We start from the raw sequence: 20,292 nt of genomic DNA on the forward strand, positions 1-20,292 counted from the left end.
TTTATATTCTTCCTCATTTACATTCTATGATTATCACATAAAAACTCATGAGTGTTTTCCTTCTTGCTTTTTTGTTTCTCAGTGCTGTCTCTACTGTACATTTATCTTTTTATGTCTTAATTTCTTAGGAGTGATAGAGGAATCAGTGTGGTGTGGAAACAGACATATTGATAACCTATTATTGGATATACACTTTATATTGCTCTATACCCATTAATCCTAACAATAGGCCTGTAAGTTATGTGACAATTATCATTATTTTGTAGATACCAAAAATGAAGTCTAGAATCTTTAATTATATTTCTTTGGTCATATAACTTGTAAGTAGTGGTGCTTTTATAATTTCTTGTATATCTGACCCTATGATTCTACTAAACTTTCTTCTCTGCTTTGAATCTGGTTTAGCTACTTAAATAGCTATTTAAGTTTTTTTAAATAAATTTTGTAACTTTTCTAAGGTCCAATGTCACTGTATATTAAATAGGAGCAAATAACTCTGCTTCAAAATCTTGGAGCCACAGTTTTGAATATAGTAGCCACTAGCATATGTGGTTATTTCAATGTAAGATAATTAAAATTAAATAAAAAATTTAAAGAAGCAGTTCCTCAGTTTTACAAGCCACATTTCAAGGGTTCTATAGCTATGAATGGCTAGTGACTATCGTATTAGCATAGAAATGAAATAATCCCACCATCACAATTCTGCTGAACAGTACAGATTTAGAGGACATAAGGTATGTAAAAGGGCCTACTATACTAAAGGCATAATGGGGACAAAGAGGGATTTCCTCTGCTCATTCCTTTCAGCATCAGAGCTAGGAGTGTTCACTTTTATTGATGGTGTGAGGTGAGGATGCAGGAATAACTTACCCAAGGTTACCATAACATGAGGTATGTCTGGCACTGGGATCCATGTCTCCTGTGTTGTTCCAACATTCTGTTTCATAGACCCATCCTTATGCTTTACTGAGTGAGATTTCAAGGTCAAGGACATTAATTAATGTGAATTAACTTTGGAGTCATAGTGGTAGCAGAAAAAGGTATAGAAACTGAATTCTTCCCATGTGCCAGGCAGCACTGTGGCCAGCAATTTACATCTATTATCTTAGCAAATCCTCACTGAGGCCCAGAGAAGTTAAAACACCCACCCCTAGTTACTCAGCAAGTAAATGGCAGAGCAAGGATTTAAACTTCTCTGATTCTAAAGTGTAGGCTTTATCTTACTATGCAATACTACTTTCTCAATATGAATATCCCCTTCATCTCCACTTATTAGTGGGATAAGGCTTCAGCAGATTCTTGACTTAAGTGGGTCCTCTGAAAATGCTGGTTGTTATTCTTTAGAATTTACAGCTGAACCATTGTCTTCACATTTTATTTCAATTGGAAGGGAAAGATAGCTTAGGTTTGTTTGGTTCTAAGGCCCAAGGCCAGACAGAAACTATTTATGTCCCAGCCTTCACAGTACACCCAGTGACTCCAAGAACCCTGTGTTAATTTGCAAGACCACCATTAGCTCATACAATGCCTTTGTGCTAATTAGAAACATGTGCCACCTGGGGGCAGACAAATTGCAGGGACATGTCCACTCAGTGGAACAATGAGAAAAATGTCCCCCCCCACCCCCAGACTGCTGCAGCCTCTCTCGGGCAGTTGAAAAATAAATATCAGCCTAAACTTGTGCTCTCTTAGTTTATTACTTTTGTACAAGGTACAACCTGCCCAACATTATCTGCTGGCCTTACTTGTTTTATCTTGTGGCTAAGAGCCTTCCTATGTCTGAAAGGCAGTAGTCTGTTCTGGAGGGTAGGGAGAGACACCAATGTCCTCCTGTGGATTTTGGGTAGTAGATGAAACTGGTGTATCCTAAGGTTTCGACATTTAAAAAAATTGATTCTTGCTAGCTTATTGGATGTTTTTAAAAGAATGTTTATTTGATGTGAAAGTTAAAAACAAAATGTAATAATTCAAGCCTAAGCAAAATGGTATTTCTGTAATGATGATGCTTTTCCATCTATTTATATCTGCCTCATTCCATACAATTTCAGAAAACCAGTCCAGAAAATTAGTCTGAATCTCTCTAGTTTGTTAGCCTGTGACAAAGCAAAAATTGGAAGTAGTAACGGGAAAATTTTATTGTTTTAGTAATACCTATTCTCTCCTCCTGCAGTTAACTTCCACTGCTGATTGACCCATCTGTTTGCCAGAAAGAGGTTATTTCAAATGACTGAAAATACTGAGAAGCTGAACCTAATTAAAAATGTCCTTGGATGACCTTGGGATACCAGACTTGGACATTTTTTTTTTTTTTCTCTTCCTGGGTTATTAGTTTAGCATGCAATTTCCTAATTTTTTAAATGAACATTGTGCTTCACTTACAATGATCATATAAAGTTGGCTGTGTTACACATCAACCAAAAAAGATGAGAACTGATTTCTACCAGTGTTTGCTGATACCTATAATTTGAGCTTTGCCTCAAGAAGATGCTTTGAGCCACTCTTTGAGAATTAAGTTTGCTTATGCTTTTAACATCCACCTACAGCTCATTTTTCACTGGAAATGATATAAGTTATGGAATTTGAAAATATTAGCTGTCATATTATTTAAAAAGGACAAGCTACTAGTACTTAAGGTGATACATCTAAATTAATGAAGCTTAATGATGGGTACATGCAGGTTCATACTATTTTTCCTATTTTTATGTTTTGTTTTTTTTTTTTGGTACCAGAGATTGAACCAAGGACACTTAATCCCTGAGCCACATCCCCAGCTCTTTTATTTTTTATTTTGAGACAGAGTTTTGCTAAGTTGCTTAGAGTCTTCTTAAGTTGCTGAGGCTACCTTTGAACCTGTGATCCTTCTGCCTCAGCCTCCTAAGCTGCTAGGATTACAGGAGCATGCCACCGTGCCCAGCCTTTTGTGTAATTTTGAACGTTTCCATAATCAAATATTTTTAAAAGAGAAAAAAATTAAATGTGCTTTATCATTTCTGGGGAGGAGAACACACATGAGTTTCTCTTTAGAAGTCCCCTTATTAAATAAAAATTTGGGCAGAATGGATGCTTGTTAATAGAGATGGACCATGCAAGAATTTGGGGAGGGGAGACTAAAATCTAAAGAAGCCTCTTCCCCAGAAATTCTGATAAGGTCTCCTAGGAGGAAATCTCCTCTTGCCTACAGTCCCCCTCCACCAGATTTCATAAGAAGCATCGCTGTAATGAGCCACTGTTAGTAAAAGAAGTGTCTCAGATCCCTCAGGCATTTAGGAGTGGAGGGAGGTTGAAAACTGCAGAAAGAGGCCTCAGCTAATTGGTGAAAACCATGTCAGCTAGCAGGCAGAGAAACACAGGCAAAGGGAATCTGGGGGCAAGAGAGAACTGGGAGTGTAATGGGCCTTCATGTTCACCCTAGATGAGTGCTGCAGAGGACAAAGCTGCTAAGGAGGGAAGAGACCAGGGAATAGAATATGTGACAGAGGCTCTCACTCAGGATCTCATGGGTATCCTTTGGAAGGTGCCATGTCCCATCTGGTTTGTGTTTTTTTTTTAACATATTTTTTTTTTTGTTGTAGATGAACACAATATCTTTATTTTATTTATTTATTTATTTATTTATTTATTTATTTGTTTTTATGTGGTGCTGAGGATAAAGCCCAGTGCCTCACACTTGCTAGGCAAGTGCTCTACCACTGAGCACAGCCCCAGCTCCCTGGTTTGTGGTTTATCTGAAAAGACAGATCTTGTGTTTGAGTGTGCACACATGCTCACTTTTTTTTTTTTTTTTTGGCACTGGGGATTGAACCTAGGGGCACTTTACCACTGAGCTATATCTTCAGCTCTTTTTATTTTTTATTTTGAGAAAGGGTCTCACTAAGTTGCCCAAGATGGCCTTGAATTTGTGATCCTCCTGCCTCAGCCTCCTAAGTAGCTGGGATTATAGACATGAAGTACTGCACTTAGCAACACACTTTTAAAGACATGAAAACTGTTCAGCTTGGAAAGACAGGTTCTGCAACATACACATTGAAACTGTGGTTTCATTCTAATTTTTTGTTGTATTTTTAGCATGTAATTAAGCAAATGAAGGTGTTCACACACTGCTAGGAGTGAACAGATATGGTTAGAGATGTGGGGTACTCTTTAGGGTATGTGGACATCAGAGAACATCTTCTTTCAAGGCCCTGAGGTTGAGATAAAGTGATTGAAATTGAGGACAGAGAAGAGAGCAAGAGCAGTTCCTAAAAGGTACAAAGCTGAGATTCACCCAGCTGCTCCCAGACCAGAGTTGTGGGTGGGATGTCAGTGGGATCCAGGCGGGTACAGCCAGCTTTCAATAGAGCTGGTCTGTGAAACTTGGCTGAGAGGACAGAGGAAGATTGATGTTTGCTCCAGTGTGGGGCTGTCAGCTGTGCTCACTGCCTCACCAGGCTCCCAGCTGTAAACAAAAGTCCCAGCCCTTCATGGCACTGCAGAGCAGTCCAGGCTGGTGTAAGTCTCTGAGGACAGCTAGACCATTTTCTCATCCTGGCTGACACCCAGGAGACAGAGGAAACAATAGAAGGTCGGGGGAGATTGCAAGGGGTTGAGAAGCAGTGACCACTGAGAAGGAGATGTCAATTTTAGATTTTAGGTCTTTGGATGCAAGTACTAGAAATCTTTTAGAGAAAGCAGCCCCCATTCTTGTGTCAACTTCGCAGATAGTAGTGAATTACTAATGGAGGCCTACAGAGACTCTAGTATATCATTCATTCATTCACTCATTCAATAAGTATCTTATATGCCCATCACTGTACTAAGTATCCTGGGTGATGCTGAAGTAATAGAAGACAGTACATACTTTGAAGGATCTTACAAGGAGTTTGGGAATATGGGTGAAGTTAAATAACAATACCAATAGTAGCTCCTTAAATGCTAAGTGAAAAACATGAAACACAAGGTTAGAAGCAACAGTCGTCCTCTCTGGTCATTATTAGAGAAGGTAGAATTTGAGAGGGTTGTAGAAAGATAGACATGATTTGACTAGGAAAAAAAGGTGCATGGCATTCCAAGATATGACCAAGTAATTAGTAAAAATAGGACAGCTTTGGCTTAAGCAGAAAATTAGTGTGCCATAGATTCTGTTCACATCTCACTCTCTCACCCTTCTCACCATGACTTACCAAGCTTTTAAGTAAGTCTTTCTTTAAATGTCACTTCTTCAACAATGTCTTCCCTGATGGACTAAATTATCTTGCTGAATGTTTCTGTAGCACTTGCTACTTTCTTCTTCCCAAGAAACCACCATTTTCACCTGATGACTTCCTCTTCTCTCCCTACAATTTCTTCTCCACACTGTAATCAGTATTTTTTTTTCAAAATACAAATCCTTTCCTTTACTTCTGTCTTTAAAACTCTCCTATCTCTCACTCCTTCCTTCTTCTTTTCTTCCCTTCTCCTTTCTGCTCTTTTCCCTTTATCTTTCCCTTCAGATAACATCTTAAACTGTCTTTCTCTTAGGGAAGCCTTCCATGACATCCTCTTCTCCAACTTTTACCACAATAGTTGAAGTCCTCCTCTTATATATTTTTGTGATTCCTGAACATTTTCTCTATATTGCTGTTCTCCAACAACTTAATTCAAGTTTGTTTCTCTAGCCAGAATATAAACCCTCTGAAAGCAGGAGGTGTTTCTTTTTCACTATGTGTCCTTGGTATTTAGTACAGTGCCTGATGTATTGTGGTGGGTACTGCACAGAGATTTTTGAATGAATCCAAAGGAGATGAAGCAGTATTGGTAGGTGAAAGCCAGCCTAAAGGATTGATCTTATACCTGTGTACAAAGAGAAACCTTTAAAAGTTTTCAATTATGGGAGAAAGAAATCATGAGAGAACACTGACTTATTTCGTTAGCTTGCTTTTGGGGGTGCTAGGCATTAAGCCCAGGGTCTAAAACATGCTAGGTAAGTGTTTTACCACTGAGCTATACCCTAGCCTCTGAAGAACACTAACTTCTGAAATAACAAAACCCAGAGAACTCCAATCTTAACTTAGCCCAAAACTTTGCATCCTAGTTTTCTGTGGGCCCATGTTACCTCCTTTGCCCACCCCCCATTTCCTCCTATTCCTCCTCCAGAAGCACAAGAATACTTAACTCTCATTGGGGCTTCTATCCAGAGAGCTTTGACAGTATGGTCAAATACATTTATTTCTTCATGAACAGTTGTTCATTCAGCTGGCATTCATTCTACCTCCATTGTTCCAAGCATGGCACTCATAGCTGCAGATGATGGAAACTTTCTCCTTTCCTTAATCGGGCTCACAATTGAGTGAATCCCTTACAATGCTCACTCACCTGATAGGTTCAAATTTCTGGGCTTTGTCTTACCTGGGCTCAATTTGGGAGACTTTTCAGCTGAAAAAGGACCTCAATCTTGGGTACACTCTTTGCAAAACTGGGGAGTCCATGAGATTCCAAAAACAAATGCACATGCCAATTTACACCAGACTTTCCCCCTTCCTAAATGGCAGTATAGAGAATGTCTGGAAGGATGTTCAGGCAGTAGTCATCCTTTAACCTTATTAGACTCATCTTACTAATGCAAATAGGCCACCAAGGCACATCCTCTTAAGTGAAGCTAGGTTGAGGAACTCAAGGAATGGAAAAGGAATGGGATTTCTGAATTAAAAAAAAAAATAGAGAAGCTGCCCAATATCCTGAGGGGGATGAAACAATGATATATTTCCAAGATTTCCAGAGACATTTGGAGAAAAACCATCCTTACAGTGGGGTAGCCATGAATGCCAGGGGATTGGCTTCTGTTCATCTCTGATTCAGGTCCCAGGTGGTTAGGAGGATAGCAAATGAAAATATCAGAGAAGCAGTGCATACACACCCCATTCACTCCCTGACTCCTGCACCAAGGAAGGTTAAAAGGAAGAAGCATACTATTTTGTAGCTGTATTCCTAATTGGATATCTCTTGGTTTAAGAATAATATCAGACATAGTTATCAGTGACACTTTGAAATTAAATTTATTAGATTTGACCCTCACTCTCTGCCTTGAATCCTTTACACTGAACATGACCCCACTATCAGGATATTATGGAAGGAGACTGTGTAAGTAACAGAAATGAATGAGGTTAATTCCTATGATTTCTTCTCTGTTAGGTGTCTTTAGGTGAAAAGGGTTCATAATAATACTGGAATTTGAAATCCTAATGAGATGGGACAGGACGGGTTAATTTCAAATCAGTGGAGTAAAAAAATCAATGGAATGCATTTCAGAGAAGGATAATGCTATATTAATAAGAAACTACATTATCTCCTTCCTTAAAGGACCATCCTGAAGTTTAGGTCAATCAAATGATGATAATATCATATTTCTACTAAGGAAGAGCCAAAAGAAGCGTAAATCCATGAGATTCATAAATTCACAAAGAAACTCTTGTGAAGGAACCACAAGTTTCTAGAATGGTAGTTCAGCATGACCTTTCTACCCCAGTAATATTATCCTAATCATTGTCAACATTTAAGGTATCCCCTTTCTATGGGGACTGTGAACATCTAATTTTTTTTTTTGAAAGTCAGTGTTCTCATGATTTCTTCCTCCTCAAATTGAAAAGTTTTTAAGATGTGGTGGGGAGAAAGTTTGAAGGAGATCATAAATTGACTCTAGACATGTGGAGTTTGAAGTACTTGTGGGATTCAGGAAATAGTTGAGAACAACCAAGCAGTAGGCATTTGGTGAGGAGAGATGACTTTTCCACTACCACCTCACACCCAACCCCCACCGCCTTTCTTTCTTCTTCTTTGTTCTCTCTCAGAAAGCTGAGGCTTATAGAAATTAAGCAATTTTCCATGGTAACATAATTTGTAAACATGTTATATACCAGCAGGAAGAACACTATTGCTGGAATTGTAATTCAAACCCAGTGTCTTTCTGGTACCAAAGCCAGCACATTATCCTAATTACCACAGTCATGAATGGAAACTGTTAAAATAGAGAATATGTGTATATTTTTTCAATTCAGCTCAGTAAGGCAAAAATGCACCCTAAATTTTAGAGATGGTAAGAATTTGCCCTTACTCCAGGAAATTGATCGTAAAAAACGGTACACTTCCTTTGTAATGCACCACGTGGTATAATGTGCCAGGATACTTGTAGAAAGACTCATGGTGAAAACAAAGGCTGCAAAAAGCTACTTATGATGGGTGGCAATAGTTGGGTTCTCATGAGACTTCTTCAGGTGGCCCTGTGATGGCAGACATTCTTTGTCATTCTTCTTCAGGGAAACTGCTCTGTGAGGGTGCATTGGCTCAGATGTCCTTCTTCCTCCTAATCCTAAGATTTGCTAACAGGGTTGTTATGATTTCACCAGCCCATATCTGTAGACATTATCATTGTTGTGAATTATGATGTAGCATAGTGTGAGGCTAGGAAGAGCAACTTCGGAAATGATTGTCTCCCCAGCAAGAACAATGTGTGGAGTAAGGTGAAGGGATACAGATGCAGATGCCCAAATCCCCACTACTGTACTTGCTTGCCACCACCAGGGTCCTTTGGTGATTGGTTTTTGAAATATAGCTTGATATTAGTCTTCATATATGGAGTATTATTACTATTATCATTTTTGTAGCACTGAGGATTGAACCCAGGGTGATTTATCTCTGAGCTACATCCCCAGACCTTTTTATTTTATTTTATTTTTACTTTTGAGACAGGATCTTGCTAAGGTGCTGAGGCTGACCTTGGGACTTGTGATCCTCGTGTCTCAGCCTCCTGAGTACCTGGGATTACAGGTGTCCACCCCATGGCTGGCTATATGGAGTATTATTGATGTTTAATAAGAACATTATGGGGCTTGGGTTGTGGCTCAGTGGTGGAGTGCTTGCCTCGCACGTGTGAGACCCTGGATTTGATCTTCAGCACCACATAAAAATAAATAAGTGAAATAAGGGTATTGTGTCTAACTACAACTAAAAAATAATTTAAAAAGAACATTATGGTTCTTTTCTTTTTTAGGTATAGGAGATTGAACCCAGGGACACTTAACCACTGAGCCACATCTCCAACCCTTTTTAATATTTTATTTAGAGACAGGGTCTTGCTGAGTTGCTTAGGGCCTCACTAAGTTGCTGAATCTGGCTTTAGACTTGCAATCCTCCTGCCTCAGCCTCCCAAGCCACTGGGATTTCAGATATGTGCGACTGTGCCTGGCAACATTATGATTCTTAATTCATTATCATTCTTAATTCAGTAATGCAATTTATAAGGTTTTTGCTGTCTTCTTAACTTTAACTTAACCAAAGACTAGCCTGTGTGCACATGCATGTGTGTGTGAACTCTATGTGATTTTATAAGATCTCTTTCAGGTCTGGTTTTCTGTGATTAATACATTCATGGAGAGGGAATTAACCGAAGTATGGTATATGATAAGGAAAGTGGGAAGTCTTGCTTTTATTTTGTACACATATGGAGTATTGCTAGATACCAGGAGCAGAGTGGGCTAACAAGTTGTATAAGATGCAGTCTCTCTCCTCAAAGAGCATATTCTACATTTCTTCCACTGAACCAATGGTAATACTCCCTGACTTCCCAATCCCTGGGTGGGTCCCATGCTTGTTTGATTTGTCTGAATGAACAGAGCAGCCTAAAGTCATTAATACTAATATAGTGAAGTCAAATTTAAGATTTTAGTAGCCAGAAATGATGAGATAAGAACTACAGTATTGATAATACTAGAATGAGAGTGGAGAGAAGCAAATGAGGATACATATAAAGATTCCCAGGATGTGATATGTTCTGCACAACATTGGGATATTTGTGTAACTTAGTGAAAAGAGAAAATAACTTTAAGCCAGCTTAACATTTTAAATAGAAGAGCACGTATTCTTTGGTGATAGGTAGGGGAAAATGTTTATGGGAGAAAGTTAAAGAAATAAATTTTATCCACTATCCTTCTTCCATATAGAAAGTTATTTTGGCTTTGCCTGTGAATTCTGGGAGAGCAAGAAGCTCTGCTAGTGGATTAAGTGGAAAAGGGAGGACAGACTGCTGGTTTTACAAAGAGCAGAGCATGCTCAAGGGGAGATGATAGTCTTAACAACAACTGAATAAATAAAGCCTTTTCTCTGGAAAAAATATATGTATAAAATATTTAACTGACATTAAATATTAACAATGAATTAATGAAAACACCCAAAATACTTTATTTATGTAGGAAGTTTTTCCCCTTTTAAAAAATGCTATTTTAAATTTCAAAATCACTTCAGATGTGATTCAGGCAGAAAGTAGTGTGGGTCTCTGGAGGGGTGATTACTACATAAATGACTACATAAATGGAAGTGACCTCCAAGTGAGTCTTTCATATCACCTCTTGCCAATGCACTCTGGTTAGAAGGGTCTAAGTTTAAGAATTTCATGATTGAATGGATTGCTAGGCATATGATGCTCTCCGTGAGACCTAACATTTCCCCAGCCCCTGTACATATGTGGGAAGGGTGTACCTGATTTTGACACAATGCATCACCCTTCTCCTTTTAGGGATTCCAGTGGAAGGGGTAATACCTTCCACCTGATGCTGCCTCTGAGTAGCTCTGTGAGCTCCTTTGGGCTATTATGTTGGTTGGTACTTTGACTTCTTTGGCTCCCAGCACCAGCTGATGCCCTGATCTGGATCCCAGTTGGGCAGGCTCTATTGCTCAGTGCTGTAGCTGTCTCCAGGGCATTGTTCTTGAGACTTCCAACAGGGCAGATTTGTGCAGTTGGCCCATCTGGACAAGATCTACAACAAGCAGAGCTCTGTGCAATAAGCTCATCTCCATAGTCCACCCCCCTCTACCCCCGCCTTCGGGCTGCGGCAGCCTGACACCCCAGCCCCACCATGGAGAGTATCAAAGAGATACTCTCTGCTCCTTTCAAAGGGGTATTGCTTGTGGCCTCTCATTCATTGGCACTACCTGAGCAGAAATGGGAAAACAGGGGCTCTCTGCTATTCTCCATTCTATCTCTTCCTTTAAACCAGTTTTTAAATCTTGAGTCTTCTTGTCACCAGAGTGATAATATCACAAACAAAAATAACTTCTAGAAAAGCTACCTTGGTCACCCCAGAATATTCTCTTCACGATGAAGAGACCAGAATATTCTCTTCACGAAAAGAGCGTTTGTATGAACAGGAAAGAGCAAACAACCTCAAGGAAGAAAGAAAGCAAGAGTTTTTTGTTTGACTATAGTATTTACTTTGATCGTTGGATTTATTGACTTTCAATTGGATACCATGTGGAATGAGTAAGTTGGGAGAGAGTGAGACATGGGGAGAGAAGATTGGACTTACATAGTTAATTATTCTAGCTCCAGAGAAAAGGTCAAGATGTCTGAGAGATTATTTGATCACTTGGTCCAGCTGTTATCCCCACACTTTAATCTCTCATATCTTGTTTCTGTTCCTCCATAGTTAGGATAATTCAAAGAATTTAGTGTACCAGGCCCATGCTTCCCACATTGCAGTGGTATGTTAGGCCTGAAACATACCACACCAGCCTCTCTATTCTGACATTTCTAGTAGCTTTAACTGACTGCTGTATCTCTCACTGTTCCTTACTATAGAAGGAGAAAGGGAAACGAGAAGGGTGAACAAACAACACTTATTATGGCTCTCTAACTTCGACAGCTACTACTCTGAGATTGGTTGAGTCAATGTTTGTCCAGGATAGCGGTCCTTTATATGCCTAGTTCCTTCCCAGGAATTTTGAAGCCCACTTTGACCTGAACAGGGTTGCATGGCACCATTACTTGCTCATTAAAAGGAAATGAAGGAACAAGTTTTAAATGAGGGTCCTGGAAAATAAAGACTTGGGAGAAAAAAGAAGAAACAAATGAAAACCTAGTTAACAACAAACTCTCCGAGGATGGTTCCTATATTTATACTCTTCCTGGGTTCTACTACTTTTGATCTCACTTTTATTGAGTTTCCTAGCATCATACATTTCATAAAGAATTTTTTTCTTTGAGAATATTTTTTTTTCTCTCTTTACACTATCTAGCATAATGAACCCTGCCACCATGCTAACTATGGAATAGAATAGATATTTCTGAGATGAGGAAATTCAGGTGGATATGGAGGGGTGATCTTTCTGAGGCCCCAAGGGTTTCTTCCCCAATTCTGATAGTGTTGAATTTCTCAGAAAACTTGAACAGTCCTTTGTTGGGTCATATTCCCAATGTTCACATGCCTTCCTAGCCCTGTTCAGCCTATGACTCTTCCATTCTTTTTAAGAGGAAGAAAACCTATATCTTTGTCTTCCTCTCACTGTAAGGAAACCTGACTGGGTCACACAGGCAGCACTTGAGTATGGGAAAGACTTCCTATTTGAGGTTGTGATAGGAGGGATAGAGGGTCAAGTATGAGCTAGGATCTGGGGGGGAGAGGTGGTAGGGTGAGGACTGGTATAAATTAAGATGACAAACATCAGAAACTAGTAGCAATGGTCTGAATATTCTCTACTGGAGTAGAGGAAAGGAGGGAGCCCAGCAAGGACAGAAAGTCATCTTGGCACCTTAGTCTCATGAGAAATGGGAGAATATAGAGAAAATATGGACTAGGGTAGATGAGCCGTCTTTATAAGTACAGCCACAATTGGCACCATGCAGTATTGGCTCACATAGCTTTGGGACTGGTAGTTGGAAATTCTGAATGGGAGATTGGGAAGGAACTGTCTTCCCCAATGGAGTCTAATGGGGAGGGAAAGCCCATCCAGGAAGAAGCAGAAAGCCATAAGCTGGACTCTATAACCTCCACCTTATTCACAGTGCCTGGTGGATATCTTCTGACTGTAGCACTTTATAGACAACCCAGTAGAAAATATTGAAAATGAGGAAAGTAAAAGGGAAGACAGCCCGGGAGATGGTGTCAATTCTCTTGGCCCGGTCCACATAGAGTTTCCGCATGGTTTCTCCTTCTTTTAGAAGAGAGGCTGGAGTTTGGGGGCTATAAATACTAGAATCTTCCATTGGGCCTCCATCCCTTCCCTGCAGGCAGTGGCCCAGGCCATAGCCACGGAAATAGAAGCGGCTTTCTCTTATGATGTCTTCCTCCTGGATTACAAGGAAGAAAAGGCAAAAGTTGAGGTCAAACCTGTAAAGTAGAGGGATAAAGACCAGGCCTCACATAACTATCTCACATATAGCTTAATGCAGAGAAGGTGGCTGTATACACAAGCCAAGCTTTTTTTTTAATTGATTCTTTTTAATCATGCAGATGGTAGAATCCATTTTGATAAAAATTATACAAGCATAGGTTATATCTTATTCTAATTAGGACCCCATTCTTGTGGATCCACATGATGGTGGGATTTACTTAGGTATTTTCACATATATATACATAGGAAAATTATATCAGATTAATTCCACTGTCTTTCCTTTTCCTATCATCCCCCTCTTCTTTTTTCCCCCTTTGTCTAATCTACTGAATTTCTTTTGTTCCCTATTACCCCTCTTTATTGTGGTTTATCTCCCACAAATCAGTGAAAACATTTGACCTTTTGGTATTTGGGGATTGGCTTATTTCACTTAGCATGATAGTCTCCAGATTCACCAGGCACATGCTTTTTGATTGCCACAAAACTCTTCATGAGGTAGATGAAGGCTAAGCAGCTATATGTGCTACATATGATATAATTTCTGTATTAACAGTTAGGCCCTGAGCTGCCTTTTAAAAATGTATAACATAATTTAAAGTCATTTAAATTCCAGTGAAATGCCAACTGTAAGGGACATCTCAACATTAAGTCATCTTTGGTAGTAAACAAAAGAACAAAACCAGCTGGGCATGGTGGCACATGCCTGTAATCCCAGTGGCTTGGGAGGCTGAGGTAGGACATTTATTACCCAATGCACATTTCCATTCAAAGCCTCCTCAGCAACTTACTGAGGCCCTAAGCAACTTAGTAAGACCCTGTCTTAAAATTTAAAAATTTAAAAAAGCTATATTAAGATGACAAACATCAGAAACTAGTAGCAATGGTCTGAATATTCTCCACTGGAGTAGTGGAAAAGAGGGGGCCCCAGCAAGGGCAGAAAGTCATCCTGGCTCCAGAAACAAGGCCAGACCTCAGTCTCATGAGAAATGGGAGAATATAGAGAAAATATGGCCTAGAGTAGTTGAGCCATCTTTATAAGTACAGCCATGATTAGCACCATAAATTATTGGCTCATATAACCAATATAACTATATAACTATATAACTATATATATATATATATATATATATATATATATATATATATATATATATATAAAATTTGCCAATTTGATATAGCTCAATTGGTAGAGTGCTTACCTCACATGCACACGGCTCTGGGTTCAATCCCTGGCACCACAAAAAAATAAAAAGATTTTTAAAAAGGCGTGGGGATGTGACTCAGTGATTGAGTGCCCCTGGGTTTAATTCCTGGTTCCAAAAAATAAATGAAACATCAAATAGTGGAGCTGAGATATTTAGACTCGGTGAAATTGACTTTAATGAATTTCAAAAGCTTCAGAAATAGTATTTCTTGAATGTAGTATCTTTTGAAAGTTCAATTATCTTGATTCAAAGCTGAGAATTCCAAAAGTTTTAAATAACTTAATGGGTTATCCAAAGCAGAGTAAAGCTAATGACTCTGTTACAGATATGTGTACTTCTAAGCAGAGCAACAGATTTGACACAAGGGTCAATATATCCAGAGTGACAGTTATTACCCAATGCACTTTCCATTCATATATAATATGTGCATAATGATAAACTCATTAAGCACTAAGTAATATGGCAAACTACAAAACGTCCATTGATCCAGTAGTCAGATGGGAGCCAGGAAGTAAGCACAGAAAGATAGATATAGGAAAGAGCAAAGACAAAAGCCCCTGAGTGATCAATGGAGTGTTAGTAATATAAGAGGCTGTCAGGCACCCATTTAGAACCTATTTACTTTTATTTTATATAAGACCCAAATAAGCCTGATTTTATCTTCCTCTAAAGGGAAGTGTTAAGAAATATATCCTTGAAAGATGTTTATAATTTTAGAAAATATTGAAGGTTCGGGGGCAAAATCTTAAGCTATCTAAAAGAAATCACCTGAAATGCCAATTGCTATCTCAATTTGCCCCAAACTGAGAGGATTCCTGAGACTTGAGTCTTTAGTGCTAAAACTAGGGAAGACCAAGGAAAACCAGAAAGAGTTAATCACCATACAGCTACCTAAGGTAGTTAGTATAATTATAAGAACAAGATACAGGTGTATTATATGGGTATGACATAGATATTTTTAAAATGTGAATCAAATATATTTTAAACATTTTGTGCGGTTAGAGGGACATCATAGGATCTTCATAATGGGACCTCTGCAGCTATGGTAGCACATTGAAATGCCAATTGGTGTGGTAAGTCCTAGTAACCCTTGATTATTATATCACCAGAAGCTGACCTGTCACGAGGGCAAGCCTGTCAAGTAGGCATTGTGTTGGTCTTGTTCACTGCTGTATTTCCAGTGTCTACTTCTGTGCCTGAAACATAACAGGAACTCAGTAGACTTTGGTGGAGTGAACGAATGGACTGGTGAGCCACATGCTTCAGAATATAGGAAGAGAAGAGCTTTTTGTTCTTATGCAGCCAGCATCCTTTCAAGATCTTAAACCCAAAGTTTACTCAGAAGTGAAACTCCCTGGGTTATAAAATACTTTGCAGGAAAAATAGTTACTCCTTGCCCACCCTGCACAATGGCCTGATGCTCTTTGACTTCCAGAAAGGGATTAGCATTTTGGCATAGGAAAGAATCTGTCTGCCAACTCTAGAGCTTTGCTGCCCTATCCTTGATTTGTCAGGGTCTTTGTGGAAAGAGTTGTATGTGGGTAGGCCAGAGACAATTTGCTGTTGTGGTGTACCTTAACCCCAAGAGGTTGTAATAGGGAAGTCTTAGCTCTGTGTTCAAGATAATTCCCATTGTCTCTTTCACCACAGGACTTGGCTCATCTCACATGAATTCTCTAATTCATTTTCACAGGGGAGGTTAGATTACAACTGCTGTTTCTGTTTCTATATCCAATTATTTTTTCTTTCTCCAATCACAGTAAATCTAAAAGGAATTATTTGGAAATATTTCCCAGGCCATAAAAAGACATTTCATACAGTAGAAAAAATATGGCTAATAAATGAGTCTAGGCTCTTTTTGATTTTAACAGGTATTTCTTGTAGCTGGAGGAATAAAGATGAGTGACCTGAAATAGGGAGTTCTGGATTTGTGTCTTATCCATTTAGGCCAAATTCTGAGGTGTGTGAATGTGTGTGTGTGTGTGTGTGTGTGTGTGTTTGTGTGTGGGGGGGGAGGGAAAATGGAGCCATAAATACCACTTTGTGACTTCTATTGCTGTTGACATAGAACTCCATTTTTTCCCAGATATCTGTAAGGGAGGAGGACTGAGAAGCTAGAGAGAGAAGATATTCCAAATCAAGCTGGGGAGTGAAGACACAGTGTGGGAGGTGAAGTAATCAGTATTGACGTGAGAGAGGCAGGAAAAAGAGACTGGAGGAGGGGGAGGGTGCTGGATGGAGGATGGCAGAGATAAGCAGGGTTCTGGGACTAAGTTCCTGAGAGAACTTGGCAGTACTTTGAAAATTCTTTCCATTTTCAAGTTATTCTGTTGATAATGGCAAGGTTTTCTCTCTGTCCAATTTGACAGAGTACCCTTACCAAACAGCCTGCAAAAGTTGGTGGGCTGGGTTATATGGTTGCTATTTTTAAAGCCTGGTGCTAGGGCCTGCAGAGATGACAAAAAAGAGAGCTTCATCCTTCCCTATAAATCTTGTAGAGTAACTGGGAAGATAAAGCAGAAACACATGGGGAAAAAACCTCAAATATTTTAGTAAGTGACATGGAAGGAGATCACCACGTAGTGGAAATGGGTGGTTGAGGAGAGATTAGAGAAGAAAAGGATTAAGCCTGAAGACCCTGGGATGACTGGCTCCTATTTTCTTCTCCCTCTCTCCCTCCCTCCCTTCCTTCCTTCCTTTCTTTTTTGGTGGTGCAGGGGATTGAACCCAGGGCCTCAACTAAGCTATACCACAGCCCCTCCTATCTTTTTTTTTTTTTTTTTTTTTTTTTTTTTTTGGCTAAGGATTTCCTTCTGCTGAAATGGTAGGACCCAGAGAGGTTCTAGTAATGGGTGAACTCTCCATCAACTTGTTTAGCCTGCCTGTTGCCTCCAGTATTCCTGTTACAGTTCTACTGGAATGACAGTAGCTTTAGGAGACTTGAAAAGGAACATGATTTATGGCACAGATTTATTCACCTTAATAGTAAACTCCAGACCACTTGCAGGAAGGCTTCAGGGTCCTAAGCAGGTCCCAAGATGCTGTTATAACTTTGTAATAATTGAGCACTGGTTATGACAGACTCCATTATGAACTCAGGGTCAACCTATATATGAGCAGGAGGGGACAGCTTGTGGCCAGTTGGGGGTTGGGTGAATGCAGGGAAAGAGGTGGGACTAGTGTCAACATGGAGTAGGTCTATGGTAACTTTAGCAATATTTTGGTGCTGAGACATCACCACACTCAGTGTAACTGGGAAAAGGACTCTGGACTGGTTGGTGACCTACTTTTTTTTTTCCAAGGAAAACATTCAGAAGTTGTCAAGGTCAGACCCCCTGTAAGAATAAGATTTTGGTACCTGCAAGTAGGTTTGACCCAACAAAAGAAGGGGTGGAGACAGTTAGCTTAGAAGAAGGAGAATCCTCTTTCCTTTCCCTGTCAATTCTATATTTCTGCCCTAACCCTCAGTATGGGACAGGAAAGTCTTTCTTCAAAAAAGTCCTAGCCAAGGACATGCAGTTATAGATCAATCCACTAGAGGGCATGCTGCCCAGAACCCAGTTAAAGGGATTAAGTGAGGCAAGAGTACATAAATTTGGACAAACCCCTATATGATCCAGGAACCCCACCCTCTGCAGAGAAGGACCTTAGCAAGGGGCATTAAACCACAGATACAGTTTGTGGTTCAGACTGGCTAGAGCCAGGATTCTGTATGTGTATGTGTGATGCTGGGAGTCGAATCCAGGGTGCTATACACCCTAGGAAACTGTAATTGTTTCCTATCCCCTAGAGGTCATTCTGCACTTGCCCCTTTAGTTTTAAAGTATTGAAATTAGGCAGAAAACATAGGGTCACAGTTGAAGACAGACCAGAACTCTGTGTCCCTGGAGATTAAGCAACTAGCATGTAGCTTAGCAAAGACTTTTAGCTTTGCTCATAATTGGAAGCTTGCTTCTGTGAGGATAGCCCAGGTACCTCTGTTGTCATGACAACTCACTTAGCACCTATTGTCTGGGCAATTGAGGGTAAACTGCCTGTGTTGTCATGACAACAAGCTTCCTCTTATATTTCCCTAGGTGATCATTCTACTGTAGAAGAAATGGGGTTAATAAACAAGAATGAGGGAGAACAACAGTCCAAGCTCAACAACTCTGATATGTCCAGTGAAGATCAAGAAGAAATCCAACAATCAGAAGAGGCAAGTAGTGTTCTTTCAATTCTAACTTAATTATAAGAATCCTCTTATAATGCTCCCTAGAAAGGCACCAATGTCTGACTCTTGAATTCTTTACCACTGATTAGTGTGGAAAACCTGGGGTCCTTCTTGGTGCAGAGAGAGCCAGGAGCAACCATTGTTATTTCTCAAAGCAATGTCATATGAATGAACTTGGTAAGGTTCTAATACTAACTGACACATTTTCAGTGCATACTGTATGCTAGGCACTATGCCCATGGTCTTAAATCATTCTACTATACTGCCTTATAGGGGTTAATGTCCCATTGAATACATAGGAGACAAAATCAAAGAGGTATTGTACTTAGCTTAACTGTGCCCAGCCTGGGACTAAAATCCAGGGTTCCTAACTGCTTGTTCAGTTCTTGCAGCTTAGGTTGGGTCTTGGTTTGTGGGAGTAGTAGTAGGGAAGAAGGAGTCCAAAGGAAAAAGAAAGCGGGCACCTCCTTAGTTGTACTCACCATGCGTTGGCGCCTCTGCCTTCTTCGAAGTCGCATGAATTCCTTATGCTGACGGGAGACAAAATTGACAGCAGCATACTCCAGCAGGGCAGCAAACACAAAGAGCAGACACACGGCCATCCAGATGTCAATTGCCTTCACATAGGATACCTATAACATCCACCAACAGGGCAGTCAGCCATCTTGACATCCTTCCATGGTCTATCCAGTGGATTTCTAGCCTGTATCAACTGCCTGATGTTCTTCCGTTTTATCCTGAATTTCTTTTGTTTTTTGAAGAAGCTTTCCATGATATGTCCCATTGTCTGAAAGCTCATGTCAAAGAGATTGAGTTACTTATCATCTTTTTTTAAAGATAAAAAGTAGATGTTGATGAACCTTTATTTTATTCATTTATTTATATGTGGTGCTGAGAATCAAACCCAGTGCCTCACATATGCTAGGCAAGCACTTTGCCACTGAGCCACAACCCAGCCCCTACTTATCATCTTTCACTTCTCTGCACTCTCCACCTTCTATTTCCATCTGCATTTCCTCCCTGTACTTATTTTCCTTTCTTCCTTTATATTCTTCTTGCATTTCTACTTCTGCTTCTGCTTTTTTTTTTTTTTTTGATACCAGGGATTGAACTCAGGGGTACTCAACTACTGAGCCACATCCCCAGTGCTGTTTTGTATTTTATTTAGAGACAGGGTCTCATTGAGTTGCTTAGTGCCTTGGTTTTGCTGAGGCTGGCTTTGAACTCTCAATCCTCCTACATCAGCCTCCTGAGCCAGTGGGATTGTAGGCATGCACCACCTTGCCCGACTTCCTTCTGCTTTTTATTATTCTTTTCATTCGTCTTCTGATTCTTTTATTTCAATAAACAACAGTAATCACGAGTACTGCATTTGTTTGCCTGTGTTATCTCCTCAAGTTCTTATAACCCTGGTGGTAACTGGGCAGGGTTCACCATGCCCATGTGAGAGACATGAGGACACTTAAAGCTCAGAGAGAAGGGTTTAGCAAAGATTACCCAATGTGAAGGTGTGTATTGGGAGTTCTGTTTTTTCCTGCTCTTTTTTAAGAGTGCCTACTTAGGAATGGGGCTCACCCTGGAGAGGAAAATAGGCCAGTATCATGAGGATGCATTGTTGGCATACAATTATTCACTCTAGTACTCTCCTCTCACTACCTTCCTTGGCAGTCTTTAAGTACTTTTCTCTCCTACTACCCTTGTGGAGGTTGAACATGGACCTCTCCTGGAACAAGGCTAGAGCTGGGTGGGGCCAGGAGG

The 20,292-nt window shown here is 39.9% G+C and overlaps 1 protein-coding gene across 1 annotated transcript in view; it reads left to right on the top strand.

Annotated features, from left to right (window-relative positions):
- Tmem31 (transmembrane protein 31) overlaps nucleotides 1–19,957 on the top strand; it is a 23,049-nt gene extending 3,092 nt beyond the window's left edge. Inside the window, exons 2-6 of the mRNA XM_058571603.1 lie at nucleotides 16,408–16,490; nucleotides 18,398–18,519; nucleotides 19,091–19,346; nucleotides 19,492–19,582; nucleotides 19,812–19,957. Of these exons, the coding sequence (XP_058427586.1) occupies nucleotides 18,421–18,519; nucleotides 19,091–19,346; nucleotides 19,492–19,582; nucleotides 19,812–19,881 (516 nt within the window). The 5' untranslated portion in view covers nucleotides 16,408–16,490; nucleotides 18,398–18,420 and the 3' untranslated portion in view covers nucleotides 19,882–19,957. The remainder of the gene's footprint in view (nucleotides 1–16,407; nucleotides 16,491–18,397; nucleotides 18,520–19,090; nucleotides 19,347–19,491; nucleotides 19,583–19,811) is intronic.
- Nucleotides 19,958–20,292: the final 335 nt, after the last annotated feature.

Source organism: Marmota monax, unplaced genomic scaffold (assembly GCF_021218885.2).
Source record: "Marmota monax isolate L192 unplaced genomic scaffold, Marmota_monax_Labrador192_F-V1.1 WCK01_AAM20220418_F8-fsc00050, whole genome shotgun sequence".
NCBI lineage: Eukaryota > Metazoa > Chordata > Mammalia > Rodentia > Sciuridae > Marmota > Marmota monax.